Genomic DNA, 17,309 nt, shown 5'->3' on the forward strand with positions numbered 1-17,309 from the left:
GACAAGGGGTAACAGGTTAAAACTTAAACAGGGGAAGTTTAGATTGGATATAAGGAGGAAATTCTTTCCTGTTAGGGTGGTGAGGCACTGGAATGGGTTGCCCAGGGAGGTTGTGAATGCTCCATCCCTGGCAGTGCTCAAGACCAGGTTGAACGAGGCCTTGGGTGAGATGGTTTAGTGTGAGGTGTCCCTGCCCATGGCAGGTGGGGTGGAACTTGATGATGTTAAGGTCCTTTCCAACCCTAACTATTCTATGATTCTATAAGATGTCCTCACTGGATTCATTATCTTTCACTGGCAGAGAGACACAAGTACGAGGCTCACCTTTCCCAGAGCATTTCTGGTTTTATATCCTAGCTAGGACATACCTTGGGAGGGAGGTGATTTTCCCCCATTTCTCTATACAGAAGCGCCGCAGCCCATTGCTCCCTCGCAGAGCCGCAAAGCCCTCATACGGCACGCTTGATGTTCCAGTGACAAACTGCAACAACCGGAGCCTCTGCTCATTGTTAAATCTCTCCACTGCTGCCCAGAACCACCGTATTACGATGTGTCCATCATGGTAACCTAAACCAAAAAGCACAAGAGAGAAATTCAAATCACTCCCACCAAGTGGGAAGTGTAATATCAAAACATGTTCCTGCTATCATGGGACAGTAGGTCTCTCTGAAAAGACCCTGACATAATAGTACATCTTGTTCTTGATGAGCAATAGGTCCCAGCCCTCATCCTGTTCTGGCTGTGGGTACTATAGTATCACTAAGTCATTTGAAACCCTGGCACTCAAAGATACATTTGAGGTACACCGGCCTCTTGCAAATCCTTTGGCAAGAACAGGGGTTACCTGCATGAGACATAAAAGACCAATTGTGATATACCACACAGTGTGAGTCCTAATGCCTTAAGAATCTCTGGCTCCCAAATAAAAATCTCTTTTGTATTGCAATAGTGTTCGACATATGGAAAGGAGTTTCCAGCCACAAGCCCTTCCCTGGCAAACTTCCCACTTGAGGGCCTCTGTGCCTTGGTTTGTGCTAGTGAAAGCCACGATAAGCCCAGGCTAAATGTAGTTTCAATAGCTAACCAGAAAAAAGTAGAAGAATAACTTCGAGGACCGGCTGTGCTTGTGGTAAGCTGCATATTTCAAGGTAACACAAAGGCTGGCCCGTGAGCAGCAAAGGCTTAAACCTTGTATTTCAGGGGAGAATACATGCACCTCGGGGACTTCCCTTTCATAGTGCAGAACTGGTGGATTTCACACTTATACATCATCCAAGACGGCCTGGATAAATCCCGCTCAGTGTTTAAAGCAAGACCAGGCCAAGCATTAGAGGAGAAGGGATAAAAACTCAGATTTGACATAGTTTAGGCTGAGGGGATGGTTAAGCAAGATCTGTATGTTGTTGAAGTGTAATCGGGAACTGTGAAATTCAGGTCTGTGCTGAAGCCAAGAGAACTTGTGGTACTACTTTAAGTGAGGCCAGGAGTTCATTCAGTCATCTAAGCGACTTTAAAATCTAATACTGCAAATCCTTTTCAGTCCTTATTAGTCAAAACTCCTGTTCTGTTAAGAAGGTAGGAATTGAGTGGATAAAACCTGGATAGAAGTAGCAGAAGCAATTCCATTATTATTATTACATCTGTTGATCCAAACCTGAGATTTTACTTCATGAGTTATTACTCAAAATATTCCTGAACAAAATGGGTCATTTCCCTCACAAAAGACAGAAGGAAGAGATGGACAAAGTCTTTCATGTTTTAGACTGAAATCAGTCAAGATATAGTAAGTACCAGCAGGCAGTTTACCTCCACGATATTCTGTGTTGTTTCGCCAGTCATTGAGGTCTATTTCTGCAGTGCCAGCTATAACCAGCTCCAGTTCTCTGGCATCAAAAACAGAGACAAGCCTGGAGTCTACAACCTGGAACAAAAACCACTTGTAAGCACGGATTCAGACTGGAAATAAAGCAGATGCAGTATCTTGTAAACCTATGGCTCTGATGGCCAGCTCTTTAATCTGACAAAGTCTGCATGCTGACAGCTGACTTCCATTCCTCTGCTGGTAAATCTGTGCTCCTCTTCAGGGAGTCTGCTGATGTTTTGAGCTGCAAACAATGGTGCCACATGAGATTTGGCCAGAATGAAACAATACAAGTTTCAGGGCATCATGTGTGCAGAACACTCTTCTTTGTTACACTCATTCTGACAAGTGATTTTCATAGTCAAAGACTGGATTTGTCATATGGACAATTTATTTTATCTTTGTTTTGCACTGGAATTTGATTACAATTGCACAGGAGTGCCCTCAGGTCTTCATCCACTGAAGATGAAGCTGAGGTTCACTTTCTTCATTATGTGAAAGCAAAAGCTTTAACATCCTGCAGTATTCACAGGGAGAAAAAAAGCTGGCAGACCATATGCACACTTTAGTAAAACATACGGAGTCACTTACCAACCCCTTTCTACAGGAAAGGGTTGACCAAGTTTGTTCAGCTACAAATCCACCCTCACTGGCTTCCACTCCCTGTAAACATCATTGCACAATTCCCTGGAACCATCAGCTATCAGTATTCTGTGTGTCTGTTATCTGCTGCTTTATTTTCTAGGGCTGCCGTTCTTTCTTATTTCCCTCTGCAAGACAGTCCTTAACTTCTACTTACAGTAGAAGTACAGCTGCCAGGACAAGATAAATGTTTGAATATGCTTAGTAAGGGGCAAGAATAGGTGACTACATGGGCTGGTCAGCAAAGCCACACGTTTTCGTCCCATCTTTGGCAGTCCTTGTAGCATCTCTGTCAGAAGAATGTTTTCAGATCCAGGTCTTGAGCAACAATAAATTACCAAAATCCAGGGGAAACAACAACAGAGCAGCATCCATGAATACCAGTAAGATAATAGCTGACTGCATCCTAGGACTGACTTTACTGGGATTAGTCCCTAAAGATACACCAAAGTGTACAACTCTTCATGATCTTCTCAGGTACCACAGAAGGGTAAAACAAAATTTGCAAATGCCTACTTCTCTTACTATGTGAATGGAAAGCATTTGTTCATTATGCTTCATCATATTCAGAATACACATTTCTACCCTTTCTCCCTTAATGCTAAACATGTCATACCCAAGGTACCTGTCTCTACCGATCCAGGCACTCTCTACCGATCCAGGCACTCCAGTTCCTTGCCATCTGTGTCTGTTTAGCTATTTCCTAGGGTACTGATGAAGAACAGTTTAACCATGGGTTCATCTCATTCAGATGAGGAATGGAAGACTATAAGAACATCTCTTTGTTACTTACTTCGTAGAAGCCCCGGACCAGGGCCTCTGTTTGCTGAACCACTCCCCGTTCCACTCGCCACTTAACCATTCTCTCGATGTACTCTTTTTTGTTCTTTTCTGTCACGGCTGTATTTGCTCCTCCAGATTTCAACTCTCTCTCTGTCACCTATAGAACAGACACAAATAGTGCTGTAGCAATGTATGGCTCACATTCCGTTTCAAATTTAACTTGTACTTTGAAAATGTAAGTGAAAAACCTAACAGCTGTATTTCTTGTTCTGGCCTGCTGCCTATTTGCAGTGGGATCAGAAAGGGTAATGAGGGACACCCCCCCAGGCCTTGCCCTAGAGCCTTATCCCCAGCTAAAGCTGGACTGACCTTACTCCAGACTGTACCAGCAAAAGTGATTCAGGGAGCACCATCCATAAGCCATGCACAATGTGCTGCTCTGGTCCATCTTTTCATCCTTCTCCTCTGCTTTCCCCTTCTAGGAGCTGCAACCATACCAGCTTGCTACTTGCTGTAGATTATCCAAGCAATAGTATAGGAAACAACAGGACTGAGAGGCAATCACAGTACTGGAATAGGCAGCCTGTTTTGCCAACTGGAAGGGATATCTACTTGTCTCTTAGGCAACGAGTGTTATCCTTCCCTAAGTGCTAATAAAAATGTTTACTCAGAAATCCCAATAGCCAAAGATACTATCACAAAATGCATACTGCCAACACACTACTTGAACAAAACCTGTACAGCACCCTGCACAGAGGACAAATACAGCCACTGTGGGATTCAGAGTTTTGCATCCACCATCCAAACCCGTGTTTGTACTACAATAACTTTCTTCTTTGTTTTATATCAAAACCTACAGCATTTCATTGCATTTTAATGGTAATTTGGTTGGCTTGGGTTAGTAAGGCTTAAAACTGAGAAGGGATTTAAGGAATCAATCTAGATTCTACCCAGGAAGCACATACTCCTCATGTGATGGAAAACAGTATTTATCTTGCAATTATTTTCACAGCCAACTCTAGTGGAAGAATGATTTACTCTCCTCTTCGGTTTTCTGCTGCTATAACAATGATGTCTAGCACAGATAGCAAATGAGCTGCAGGAATACATATTCATTATTTGTATTATTCGCTTATTATTTATATTATTATCTATTTATTAGCCCAACAGAACACACAGCATACATATAGTATTTAGGTCACTTTGCTTGAGGGACCTGTTGTAACATTATGAATTACGGAAACACTGAATGAGTCACCTAATCTGTAGCTTTGTTGAGAAACAGCAAGAACCAGTAAGGTTAGATGTAATGAGTTAGGAACTCTCAGCTAGTTCAGGTTAAACTCCCAAATGTATGTCATGGATCACCATTATACAAGCAATGCTGCACTGTCCAGAAGGCAACACTCTGGCCCAGTTGCCATGCTGGATTCTTCAAGACTGTGCAGCACTAAGATACATCCGTCAAAAGTAAAGACTAAATCTTATCTAGTTTAAAGCATGACTGTAAGTTCACATGTCCAGTTGCAAGACTTCCCACAAACATCCAGACATGCTGGTGAGTTCTTCAACTTGTCATTATCCATACGATTCCAAATACAGTGGTTATCTACAACTGGAGGCAGGCAATCAATAACAATGTGTCCCTGTTTTTTCTTTCTTGTTCATAGGCATTAACTAGAGCTAGAATTCAGAATCAGGTTTCAGAGTGGCAAGAAGATATTTCAAGCAATCTTGCCCATTCCTGTAACCTGACTGGAGCAATTGCCAGGGCTCAGAGAGAGGCTGTGTCCACATATAGAGCTTGGAGAAAGGCCTAAAGAACACTTCCTACTGGGTAAAAGCGTGAAAAAGTACTTAGGGTTACAACAGACACAACTCTTGTAAGTGAAATTCTCAGATCTTTGCTATTACAGTAGTGCTCCAGGCTCCAGTATGCCAGAAGGCTGGAACTCCTCAGTAGTAAATTCCAATTAAAAAGGTACCAAGAAAGAGGATTTTGCCTGAAAGGCTTAAAGCTAAACACCCATCAGGAATGAGACAAGAAAGGAAAAATGAAAGAAGTAGTGACTGGTCCATAATAATTGTGGAGCAGGACAAAAGGGCTGTAACCCATCTAAAGCTTCTCAAAAAGCCACTATTTCTTGTTTCCCTTACCCAACCCTTGAGCTACAGCTTCTCAAATATTAGCAGAGCTCCCACCGTGATCTACACTTGGACACATACCCAGCAAAGCAATGCTCAGATGGCATTTAAGTGGTCAGATACCCTTGGCACGCATGAATTTCCAACTGGGATCCATCTGTGAGCATAAAACGTGACTGTGATTTCTTCTTTATTTTGCTGTCAGCACTTAGCAAACCTCAGAAGGGTGAAAATCTCATTTTGACTTGGGACTCCTGAATTCTGACAGCCAGAATTCACAGCGAGAACCACTGTTTCCCCCATCCCTAGATCTAGCAAGGTTATGTCTAGTGCATATGAAATAAAGTACTAGGCAACATGGCAACTGGCATAAAATTCTGTTTTTCTCACTTTCATATCACAGTATCTACAACAGATTGTGATTTGTGTCTATTCTCTTTGGAGCCATCTCTTATCTTCCACAACAGACTGCTATGTAATTGTCTAGCTCTTTTCTTTGGGGCCAGCATACCAAGTAATTAGTGAGACAAATGTTACTTTCAGATGTGTCGGGGCCATTCAGGCTGAGATTCTTATTCAACTTCACAATCTTCCAATGTAAATACAAACTTGTCTCATCTGTCTGTGTGAATATGTCAGTATGTTTCTGTCTGTCTTTGTGTATTAGTCTTATATAGCCATACCTTCCAGGGAAACCACTGTACTGTCAACTGAATGTCACGCAAACTCTCAGCTCAAAGCTCATGAGCCCCCCCTGCATTTAAGTCTGCAGAGAAACAGGGTTGTTGTTTCTACAGAGGCTTCTTACTTAAATTCTTCTGTCCTATCCTTTTAACTTCATTCACCCTTGACTCTGCTCATCCTTCATAACCTTGTACTATAAGCACCCTAAGTTCAGTTTTGAAAATATCCCCTGAAGTCTTGCATGCTTTCTGTTACCTTCAAGCTTATAGCTGAGCAGCCCTTTAACTCCCAGGGCCAGAATTCCTCCCTTCAGAAATCAGTCACCTCTCCTCTGACTCACAGAGCTACCCTAGCTCAGTGCAAACTCCTACTGTCAACTTCATTTTCAAGGGCTAAGAGCCACTCTCTGTATGTTCCACCTGATCTCTGCTCCCTTTGACACCATGTGTCTGCACCTTATACAAGTTAACTTCCAGTTAACTTGCAGTACTTGGTGAGCTTGGTTCTTCAGCCTCTCTGGTTTTCCATATCTCCTTGGAGGTCATTAATCTTGGTCTGGATATTGCTTTGGGTCTCTTCAAGGCTTTGCAGAGACAGTTGTAATCTAGCACGGGTTACAACACCAAAGAGCGCCAGGGCTTCAGTGCAAGCCAAAGAATCCCGCAGGGGACACTTGTTCTCGTGGCCAGTCTGGACTTAAGCCAGGGCTGCACCCCATTTAAAGTTACAGTTATCCAGATCAGCCAGGACAAAGAGATTTATCCGACTAAGGCAGAGATGAATGGTAGAAAGCATAATAAATGGATGTACATACCAAGTTATTAAGTAGGTGGAAGGTAAGAGACACAGAATCTAACAAGGAACTTTTAGACAAAATAATGGTGAGAGTTGCCAGGTCTTACACCACCTGCCAAATGTTTTGCTTCCCTCCTAATCCCCCACCCTTTCAGTCACATCAGCTTTAAGTTACATTGCTTGCATTCACTGAATGCCACATCTGTGTGAACCAGATCCTGGTGAGAAGAGCTGCACTCCAGAGAATTCCTCATGCTCATCAGTGTGTGGCTCAATAGGCCTGTAGGGGGGATGGTATTTTATATGATAAACCCTAGGAATAAACATCTGCATTGAAACAAGTGGCTTGAAAGAATCAGAAGGTAGGAAATGCTATTGAAAGGCTAAAGGATCTGTTCTGACAGAAAGATGTTCATCATGTGCAACTCTGTCAGCTTCAGATTGGCTTTTCAGATGTTTTACATAGCTGTGCTCACCTGTCCAAACACCTCCTCGTTCACTGTGAAGGTGAGATCCAGGATATCTGTGATGTTGTTATCCTTCATCCACTGCAAACTCTGATGGAACTCTTCATCCAGGTACTCTAAGTCACTTAAATCACATGGCCTGATTGCAAGGCAAGAAAAAAAAGATGTAGTTGTATGCAGGACTCCATGACTATTGGCAGGATGACTTACTACTAACAATGTGAACAGGTATGTGCTGAAGAGCCAGCATAAAGCTGGTGTTCATTTGGTTTTGTGAACATCAAAGCCTGTTATACAGACCCTCTCAAAGCAGCTCTGCAACTGCTTTGCATGGCTGGGCTCAAGGCCAAATCTGTTGGCTGCCTGCACTATTTGCTGTCAGAGGGCACCCCTGGGGCTTGATTTAATGTGAATCTTCAGGATGCCCTGTTTCAGAGCACATGCTTACCTTCAGGATGGATGGGCCTCACCATGCTGTGCCTGGCTGCTTCCACATATCTATCATCCTCGAGGTGAGCACACAAGACTGACATAAGGCAGACCAAGCAGCCTAAACTTCTGCTAGTAAGGTGCCTGCTTTGTTTGCTGAAAGGGCAGGTGGTTTCAAACCTCCTAAAGGGGCAATAATGACGCAGGGAGAACTCTAGGTTTCAGGCTATTTCCAGACTAGCTCAGATACAACAGAGAGGAAACTGTTTGGACCTCAGCAACTATCATTGTTAAAAAAAAACAGTAATAAATTAAATACATGTTAAAGAACTCAAAGGATGTTAAGTATCTCTGCTGACCTGGCATCATCTAACTTGATGAACTATTTCAGCCAAGTTTTATTCTGCTCTTTGTCATTTAATTGCAGTCTGAACTTACTACTTCTGGCTTTTCTCATTGCTGCAAATTTTACGTACCTTAACTTACTGCAGTCTATAAAGAGGGACAGATTGTCAGATAAAGCTAACCTTATAAACTTGGCATTGGAAGCAATATATTACTGGTAGCTTCTGTTACTAGTATAAAAGACAGTACAAGGCCAAGAACAAACATTCACTGTTGATATCTACATTAGCACACCTAATGAACCCAAGTTGTGTTTTAGAATTAAACCCAGTTCCACCAGTGAGGCATGAGAAATTACATATTTTTCTTAATATGACCTCCCTCCCTTTTTTGTTGTTATTTTGTTTTTTCACATCAAAGATACTTTTCAGTCTTCCACATAGTTGAAGTCTGATAAGTTTTCATCAGTAAGTTACTACTTTAAGTAGTAAACTGTGGGATTATGGGTTGGTACTTTCAAATGTCTGTTTGTAAATGTTATACTTACTATGCATTTTTATCAACACAGTATTTATGGAAGGCAGGGTCTTGGACAAAGTAAAGGAAAATTAAAACATGTTTGTTTTCTATCACAGACCAACCAAACATGGAAAGAACTTGAAGGTCAGAGTGCTTGAAGCAACTCCACAAGGGTCTGTCTCTGCAGGACTCACTACGGGATCACTGTTCCTGCACAGTTTCTGCATACTTATACTTACAGCCTTAGTAGGGCTTTGTAGAATGGCCTTGTGAAGAAAGCATCGAGAAGGTACTGGTGAATGAGAGCAAGGCCAAGAATACGACCACTGAACCTGAACCTGGGATATAAACATACAGAGTAAATGAAGTGTAACTCAAGATACTCAGCACAGAAACTTACAGAGGTAGCAACGGGTTTTGTTTCTTAGTTTCTTACATTATTATTTCTTTTTCTCCAAGCAGATACCTAACACCACCCTTCCCACCTCTGATCAGTAATGGATCTCTTTTTGATCTAGCTCCCACTCTACCCATACATGCACCTGGCATGTTACATGCTCTCCTGTGCCAAACCAGTAAACACTCTGAAGATTCACCATCTATGATCTTTAGTGGAATGTTCTGATACAGACTGACTCCACCAAACTCAGTTTTTAGCTATTAAATACTATAATACTCCACCCTCAGCAGAAAACATACTATCAAAACAGCTGCAAAGGGTATTTGGTGAATCAGTATATCCAATTTCTGACTGGTTACAACCCTTTTCAGGGTGGGGCTCTTAAGTATTCTAAATGGGTAGTGAGTTGCCTTTACAGGGGAAAACTGATGTTTAATTAAGTTACCTGTTGTGACCAAGAATATGAATTAAAATCATTATCTAAAGGTCAGGCTAGCTGTTCCCTGACCACTTTCTTAATGGTGATGTTCTGCTGTCTTCAGTGTTTACATACTCTTGTGTCTGTTTCTGCTTTCAAAGAACAACCACCCCTAGTCCTACTCCAAGTACATCCAGAGAGTGCCCTGCCCATTACAATCTGTGACTTGTGATGATAAGCTCTTCCATTTGTCTATGATTTCTTCAATGACTTACTAGATATTATTCCATCAAATCTGGTTTTAAATCAGTCATCTCAGACAGAAAAATACAGAACTGGTGGGTTTCTTTGTAAAAACAACCCCATTACCCATCCAAAACTTATTTGTCAAAAAAAGGAAAAGAAACAACACCCCAAATGTGAGCACACCAAGCCTGAGCTGACTGACATCATGGTGAAGTTTCATTGCTCAAAAGATGAGAAAGAGATCAAAAAGCCAAGAAACCATTTTTTCCACTACAGGAATGAGTGTGAAGACCTCTCCTGTACATGAAGGAAACATGAGTCTCACTTATGAAAGCAGTGCAGAGTATCCATTCGCTCAGTCAACTTTATGCTCATGGGACAGAACAAGTCCTTAGTATGTCAAATGGGGCACAAAATAGCATGTTGTGGGCCCAGTTAGCATTTACACCACCACAAGAGCTGCCGCTGGGTCCCCTGCATCCAGGAAAGGTGCTTACGATATGCAGCTGACTGGTAACAGAAGGGTGATTATATTACCCCCTTACAGCTGTTTCCACAGAAGCAACAAAAGACAGCTGTTGGGTCTAGTTAGGACCTGCTTCACTTCACTTGTGCTCCAGTGCAATGTTTCCAGCAAGAAGCAATGAAAAGAGGGGGAGCTGACACAATGAAAGCACAGTGGAAGCCAGACAGCTCAAATCCCAGAAATGCTGAGGCTGTAATCCATCAGTTTTATAGTACCTTCAGGATCTATAATCAAGTCCATTTGTCCTAAATAATGCATGTCGGCTTTTTTGGTTTCGTTCTTCACCATCTCCATCTATCCATCCCTACACATTTTGAATGAAAATACTATAAGCACTGGGTGTTCCTCACCACAACACCCACCCCATGGCTATTCAACTGTGCAGGGCAGGGCAGGCAGGAGCCTTTTGGAACAGAGCAAAGCAGAAAGTAAATTGCCAAGAAAGATTTGGGAATGTTGGTTCTGCAAAGAAACTCCTTGAAAGTATGAACAGCATCAGTTTTCCGCTTGCTGCTTGTATCGCTTCTGTACCTGCATGTGGCTTTGAGGGCATTCATGCAAAGCTGTCATGAAAGGGTACTGCACCTAGATCAAGGTGTTCAGCATATGTTATGGTGGCCGTTAATGGCAAGTTTCATTTGAATCAGTGCCTTATGGCAGATGTGTATCAAACCATTCAAAAGCTATGGGTAGTGTTTCTTCATGAAAGGACTAAGGCTGGGGGGTCAGACTAAGCAAATGTGGGCAGAGCAACTCTAGGTTGTGTGGTCCATCAGTCTGACCTTGCACCGGCAGCCCTGGGCACACCAAGGCTTGCTCAACCTGGGGTCTGACTGTGGTTCCACAGCCCCAGCCTTTGCAATGGTACTGTGTAGGAAAACAAGTCCAGCACTAACTGGTCTGGATAAAGGAGATGAGATAATTATGAAGACATTGCCACTCCTGGAGTCTGCCATTACAATGGATAAAAAAGCTATGCTGCAGATTGTATTTCTTAGCTGCTCCGTATCATCCCAGCAGACACAGTGCTTTGTGGCCACATCATGTGAGCTCTGCAGCCCACAAACCCTTCTTCCCCTGCACAAAGCTTTGGTATGTCTGCAGAGCCTTCTACACCTGACTCTGATCTGAAGGCTGAAGGACCTCTGGCCCCTTGTCCATTCTGGACAGTGTCTGGGATGACAAATGGCATTTCTATGGTCTAGCAGTGCACTGAGAACAGTGGATCATGGTAAGCCAAGAGATACCTATCAAAAGGGAGGTGTTTGCTACTGTCCTCAGAGGACACCGGAACAGTCTATCTGTGTGTGTCCATACAGAGCATCGAGCTGCCACCATGCTCAGCCAAGCATAACACTACCACTTAAAATCGATCAAAACCTACAAAGAAGCAACAAGAAACAAATCGATCTCCTTACAAAAGCCAGTTAAAACAAAACCAGACCTTTGCGTTTATTTCTTCCTGAAGGATTTAGAACACGGGTGAGATCCAGAGATGGGTGAGACAGCTGCCTCAGAAAAAACAAGTTTTCTTGACAGAGTAAGCAGCACAAAGGTAAATCTCGGCTGGAGGGCACATACCTTCTTTAAACCTGACTTACATTTATCTTTCCAAGGAAGTGTAAAATGCTTGTTTGATTGGTTTCTAGCAGAAAAGATAGCTTGGAAGAGGTGGGGAATGTGAGGTCTAGCTCTGGCCCTTTCTTTCAACACCCTTCCCTTTCAGAGACAATGATTGAGTCTGAGTACCGTGCTCTGGCAGAGAGGGGAGATGTGGAGGGAGTTAACGAACAGGAAATGGTGGAAGGAGAGACAGAATTAACGAGCAGGAGACCTGCTCTGCTCTGACTCCTACTGACACACTTCATCTGCTCAAAAAGGACATTGTGCACACCTGCCTCCCGGCTTTTAACAACACAGCTCTCTGACCTATTTGCAGGAGTTTCCACACTACCCAGCAGCTAACTCCTTTTCCTTCTGGAGGCTGCAGGTGCCCCTGAAACAGCCTGTTTTCACAACAGCCTGTTGCAAAATAACAGGCTCGTTCTCCTCTGCATACTTACTGCATGTCTGGGTACACAGGGACAGACAAACCCATATGCTGTAGCAGCGACTAAGCAATACATTTTCCTCCAATTGCAGGTGAGTCACAGGAAATTTAATTTACTCTGGTCTTTATCATATAGCAGCAGAATAAGGCAGGACCCATAATGACCTTTTGTTACAGGGCTCCCTCTCAACTGGTTGAACTAATGCAGGTCTTCTTGATATGACAGTCTTTCCTTGGATTCAGATGGAGAATGAAGCACCTCGACAAAACTGCCATCTATGTGTACAGGGGAAGAATGGTTCTTATCATTCTGTAAGGGATGCTTCGGTAGCCATGCCTTGCCAGCTAAATTTGCTACAGTATGAGAAACTTGAAGTCCTAAACAGAGGAAGCACCTGATGGAATTGAAAATCTTGCAAGCCTTATCTCAAACACATCAGCGGTGTTTAAGGGTGCCCTTCTTGGTGCAGTAGCTTGTGAGAAAATATTCAAAGAAGGGCTCAAGAGAGGTGACTATAATATGGTTCACATCCAATTTGAAGATGTCGTTTTCCTTTCACAACACTACTGAACACTTTGCTTTCATCTGTAAGACAAATTGCACCAGTTTTAAAGTTTTACACTGTTTAATCATGCAGATAAACTTTTGGCCACCTGAAAGACAAGCTGAAAAAATGAGGCGGCACTGCGGTACAGGATTTCTGCCCTTGGCACCTCTTTTAAGGGAAAATGATATTTGGCAGATGGATGCAGCTGGACAGCCCATTAGTCCTTCCACAGTGGAAGAGACTGGACCTAATCTCAACCATTATTAGACAGCAGAGAACCTAAAAAGGGGAAAGTATTTGGAAGGACTCAAGTTATGTGAATGGCTTCACTCTGAACATACATCTTATTAGACAACAGAGAATTCAGTCATGAAACCCAGGTTTGTAGGAAACCAGGCACCATGGGATCCAGAGTCTGTGAGGCAGCTTGTTTTACAGGACAGTTAAAACCTTCATGGTGATGAAGACACTTGTGAGCATCCTTGTTGTGAAGGAGACACCATGAAGGCCAGAAACTACTAATGAAAGGAAATAAAAATCCATTCTTATAGCCTAAAATACTGTCATTTGTAATCTTGCCACTTGGACGAGAGGGCACGGCATACAGAGGAGTATGTACTGATCCATGACTCTTGGATTGTGGTGGAATCACCAGCACTGGCATTTTCTAAACAAAGAACAATTTTATTCTATTTTTTAATGCAAGAAAGCTCTAAAGATGTGTATTTTGCAAAGAAGCTCACCAGGTGGTTACAGCATCTCTGCCTGGCCTCATACACTATGAACTTTAAGCAAACTGGCAGTGTGTCAGACACATGCACCAGAGTGTGTCTATGTGCTAGCAGCACCTATCCCAGCATTGGCTCAATGCAGGACTTGACCAACATGTCCTGTACTGAGCTACATCAGATAATCTTTACAAACCCTTGGCAGTGGATCAACTTCACACCTCTATCAGCCTCCATTAACAAATGGTGTGCATATTTAACCCCTACTCCCATAAATGACAGAACATTTGAGCAGACTAATGTGATGATGTGAGGGATCTATTGTCAGGAAGGTTAGCCAGGCAGGCTGAGGAAGCTAACACCATTTTGGTTATCTGACTTGCATCTTGCAAACTTTGCAGACCGCCTCTTTGCCACCATGTCATTTGGTGGCGAGGCATATTTGCTCTGCATACCTGGAGGCTCAGAGGCTGACTCTGTGGCATTCCAGCAGGACGCCGGAAGCCTCTCCAGCTCAGGAATCTGATGAGCTCATGTGTCATTAATAGGAAAGGAATGGCTCTTGGGAAGGCCAATAGACAAAACTCCACTAAGTCTTAGCACATTAAAGAGAAAAGGTAAAATAATTCCTTTGTTAGTCCTGGAGGAGAATTCCAGTACGAGGAGTAATAAGATTAAAGTTGGCTTGTTTTCTTTTCTTACATGCACCTCTAATATGGAGAATTCTCAGAGAGACAAAACTACAACACTGAGACACCTGTATGTGGCATCTTTCAACATCACATTAAGGACTTGTCCCACCTCTTCTGGTATCTAACCACAGTAGCATCCTACCTGAGAACTTAACCTGGATCCACACACACTTCTTGTGAAGGAATGGTAATAACCCACCTGACCAAGTTCTGCTGTTTTCTTTTTAACCTCCTTTGGGTTATGTTCTAAATACTGAAAGGCATCGTAACCCATATATGGTCAAAACACATTCCAGGTTTTCGACAGTTACTGATTTTTTTCAAGGCTAATCTCCATACTTCCTCACTATGAAACCAGAGAAAATTCTGCCAGGAAAGCTGAAATTTCAGTCTATTTTCCAAATTAAAACTGAGAGGAAACATTGAGGATTGCTGACATGGAACAACTGTTTGTGCAGATTTCCAGCTTGGAAACTGATGGATGTTAAACAGTTAGAGCCTACAGGGATTTATCCCTGCAGCCCCTGCAAACATTATTGGGATTTAATAGAGGATACATTCACCTCGGAGCCAAGGTTTTTTGTTCAGGCATCAAAAGATGAAGGAGCATATTCCATGAGTCCCTCTTTGATAATATTCTGTCTGCTTACTATTCCTATAAAACTAATGAGATTTAATTATATTTTAAAGGAAATTTGTAACACTCATTTAAGAAAGCACTGGCCTTTTCTAAGTAGCCCCAGTTGTAAAGTGTATGGAAAGCAGACAGTCCAGCAGGCCTGCTTGCAGATGGTCATAAAATACAAAGCGGGTGTTCAGAGATGGGTGAAATGTACACCCAAGAATGGAAATTAAGCAAGACAAAAAGGTTTAAAACTGATTTTTAGAGAGAAGAACAACCTGGTACAAACAAACTTCCATCAGGCTTCAAATCCTGAATGGGTAATTCTCTTCAGGTGAAGATCTGCAGGAGTGAGTCCTCTCCTTCCTGCCTTGCTTCAAGTACTTTTAGTTTTGCTGGGCACCTGAGTTTTGTATGATGAACCTGTGTTTATCTGAGTCAAGCCCTCAAATTTATTGCATGAATTTCCTGCTCAAAAGGCCAGTGTAATACTGGCACTCCAACAAGTGCTTCCCTACTTTTATTTTCTGGATTTATCTGCAAATGGAACACAACGTTTCTGTTTCTCAGTACAAAAGAGTAACCACATGAAAAAGAGCTATTGCTTACACATGATGGAAATGTGAACTATCCATGTTCTTCTAAATCTCTGGAGCTCATGTATCCTGAATTAGCAACTAAGCCTCAAGCCATTCCTGAAGCTTAATTTACCAGTAACTGAAAAACAATGAGATAATGTGAACCTTATTGCTTCTTTATTTAAGCTAATCAAATCCTTCAAGTCTTTTCCTTGTCTCTAACCTAGCTATACTGCATGTTCACTCAAACTGAGGCTGTAGTGATAGGACAAGGGGTAACAGGTTAAAACTTAAACAGGGGAAGTTTAGATTGGATATAAGGAGGAAATTCTTTCCTGTTAGGGTGGTGAGGCACTGCAATAGGTTGCCCAGGGAGGTTGTGAATGCTCCATCCCTGGCAGTGTTCAAGACCAGGTTGGACGAGGCCTTGGGTGATATGGTTTAGTGTGAGGTGTCCCTGCCCATGGCAGGGGGCTGGAACTGGATGATCTTAAGGTCCTTTCCAACCCTAACTATTCTATGATTCTATGATTCTAAAATGTCTTTCCATCTTCCTTACATCCTCGCTATAGCCACCACAAAAGAACCCTTAGGAAAGGTTAAAAGGCTAATTGTGTAAAACAGAAAAAACCATGATTTTATTAGAGAAGCGGAAGGCTGTTCTGCTTTATTAAGTAAAGGAAGGGCAAAGATAATGTAGATAAAGGAAACTCACAGTATCCCCTCCTGTTTCCCTTCAAGGTAGCTGCCTTGGCTCCCTGCACATCAGCTGAACTGTGTCAAAAGTCACTACTGCAGATACAGAACTGAGCAAATCTGGCTCTGGGACTTCCACCGTGTGCAGTTATCGCAGGCAGTCCAGCCTCAGTGTCACCACAGACTCCAGTCACAGGAAACAGAGAATTGATTTCCACTTATGTCTTTAAACTAATAAAGTAGATGGTCTCTCTATAACACGAAATCATGCTATGTGTCACTTTACCAATAACAAAGTTCCATGAACGTACTGTTTGGAGGAGAGGGGGACTGTGGCCAAGTGCTGGGTTTGCCATCTCTGCTTGCAGAGCTATCGATCGCATGAATAAAAACGCAAAATCTCTCCTTTGAGAGAACCATGACAAAACATGGCATCACAAACATGATCTTCATCAGAAACTGGGCTGCTTGTGGGATTTAGATTTAGCTTCTCTTGCTGGTACAATGGCAAACTCTTCTCCAATTCTGCCCAGTAACTACAGAAGAGATGCAGACTGAAGTATGAACTACTGGCTAGAAGACTACAAACCTCTACATTTTGTGATTCCCAGATCCTAGACTGTATTTTTGACAGGCAGATCTCAAAGCAGCTTACAAAGGAGATCAGCACCAATACAGAATCATAGAATAGTTAGGGTTGGAAAGGACCTTAAGATCATCTAGTTCCAACGCCCCACTAAACCATGCCACCCAAGGCTTTGTCCAGCCTGGCCTTGAACACCACCAGGGATGGAGCATTCACAACCTCCCTGGGCAACCCATTCCAGTGCCTCACCACCCTTACAGGAAAGAATTTCATTTGACAAATGAGAAAACATAACTACAAAAGTAAAATGACTTATCCAATGTTATCCAGAAAACAAGTGGTAGAGACGGGAATACAATCACAGTCCTCTTGAGTCCCAGCTCCATTTTAGTTGTTTAGTCTATTTGACAGCTTTTACTTTCTTACCTTCTATAAAGTGATATATGAATGACAGGAAATTTTGTGACTCGGCTCTAGTTTATGACAGCTCCTTATGGACCAACTCAGTCTGATGCATATGGGTTGGTTTTTTTTTTAAGCCAGCAAGAA

General features: G+C 42.5%; 1 protein-coding gene and 1 long non-coding RNA gene across 11 annotated transcripts in view; one reads left to right on the forward strand and one right to left on the reverse strand.

The window, feature by feature from the left end:
- LOC130611016 (uncharacterized) overlaps positions 1–16,341 on the forward strand; it is a 33,895-nt gene extending 17,554 nt beyond the window's left edge. The window contains exons 2-3 of the long non-coding RNA XR_008975136.1: positions 8,787–9,074; positions 16,220–16,341. This is a non-coding gene — a long non-coding RNA (uncharacterized LOC130611016). The remainder of the gene's footprint in view (positions 1–8,786; positions 9,075–16,219) is intronic.
- The window catches only part of HECW1 (HECT, C2 and WW domain containing E3 ubiquitin protein ligase 1), a 246,136-nt gene that overhangs the window by 7,500 nt on the left and 221,327 nt on the right, over positions 1–17,309 (reverse strand). For 9 of the 10 annotated variants that reach the window (XM_057431266.1, XM_057431262.1, XM_057431264.1 and 6 more), the window contains 5 exons: positions 8,910–9,008; positions 7,387–7,516; positions 3,297–3,443; positions 1,807–1,921; positions 369–567 (listed from right to left, as the gene is read on the reverse strand). In XM_057431266.1, the coding sequence (XP_057287249.1) occupies positions 369–567; positions 1,807–1,921; positions 3,297–3,443; positions 7,387–7,516; positions 8,910–9,008 (690 nt within the window). Of the gene's footprint in view, positions 1–368; positions 568–1,806; positions 1,922–3,296; positions 3,444–7,386; positions 7,517–8,909; positions 9,009–17,309 lie in introns of those variants that run through there. The other variant, XR_008975135.1, reaches the window with a different exon arrangement.

This window comes from Pezoporus wallicus, unplaced genomic scaffold (assembly GCF_028554395.1).
Source record: "Pezoporus wallicus isolate ANWC-B61680 ecotype Strahan unplaced genomic scaffold, APGP_CSIRO_Pwel_v1 scaffold_11491, whole genome shotgun sequence".
Taxonomy (NCBI): domain Eukaryota; kingdom Metazoa; phylum Chordata; class Aves; order Psittaciformes; family Psittacidae; genus Pezoporus; species Pezoporus wallicus.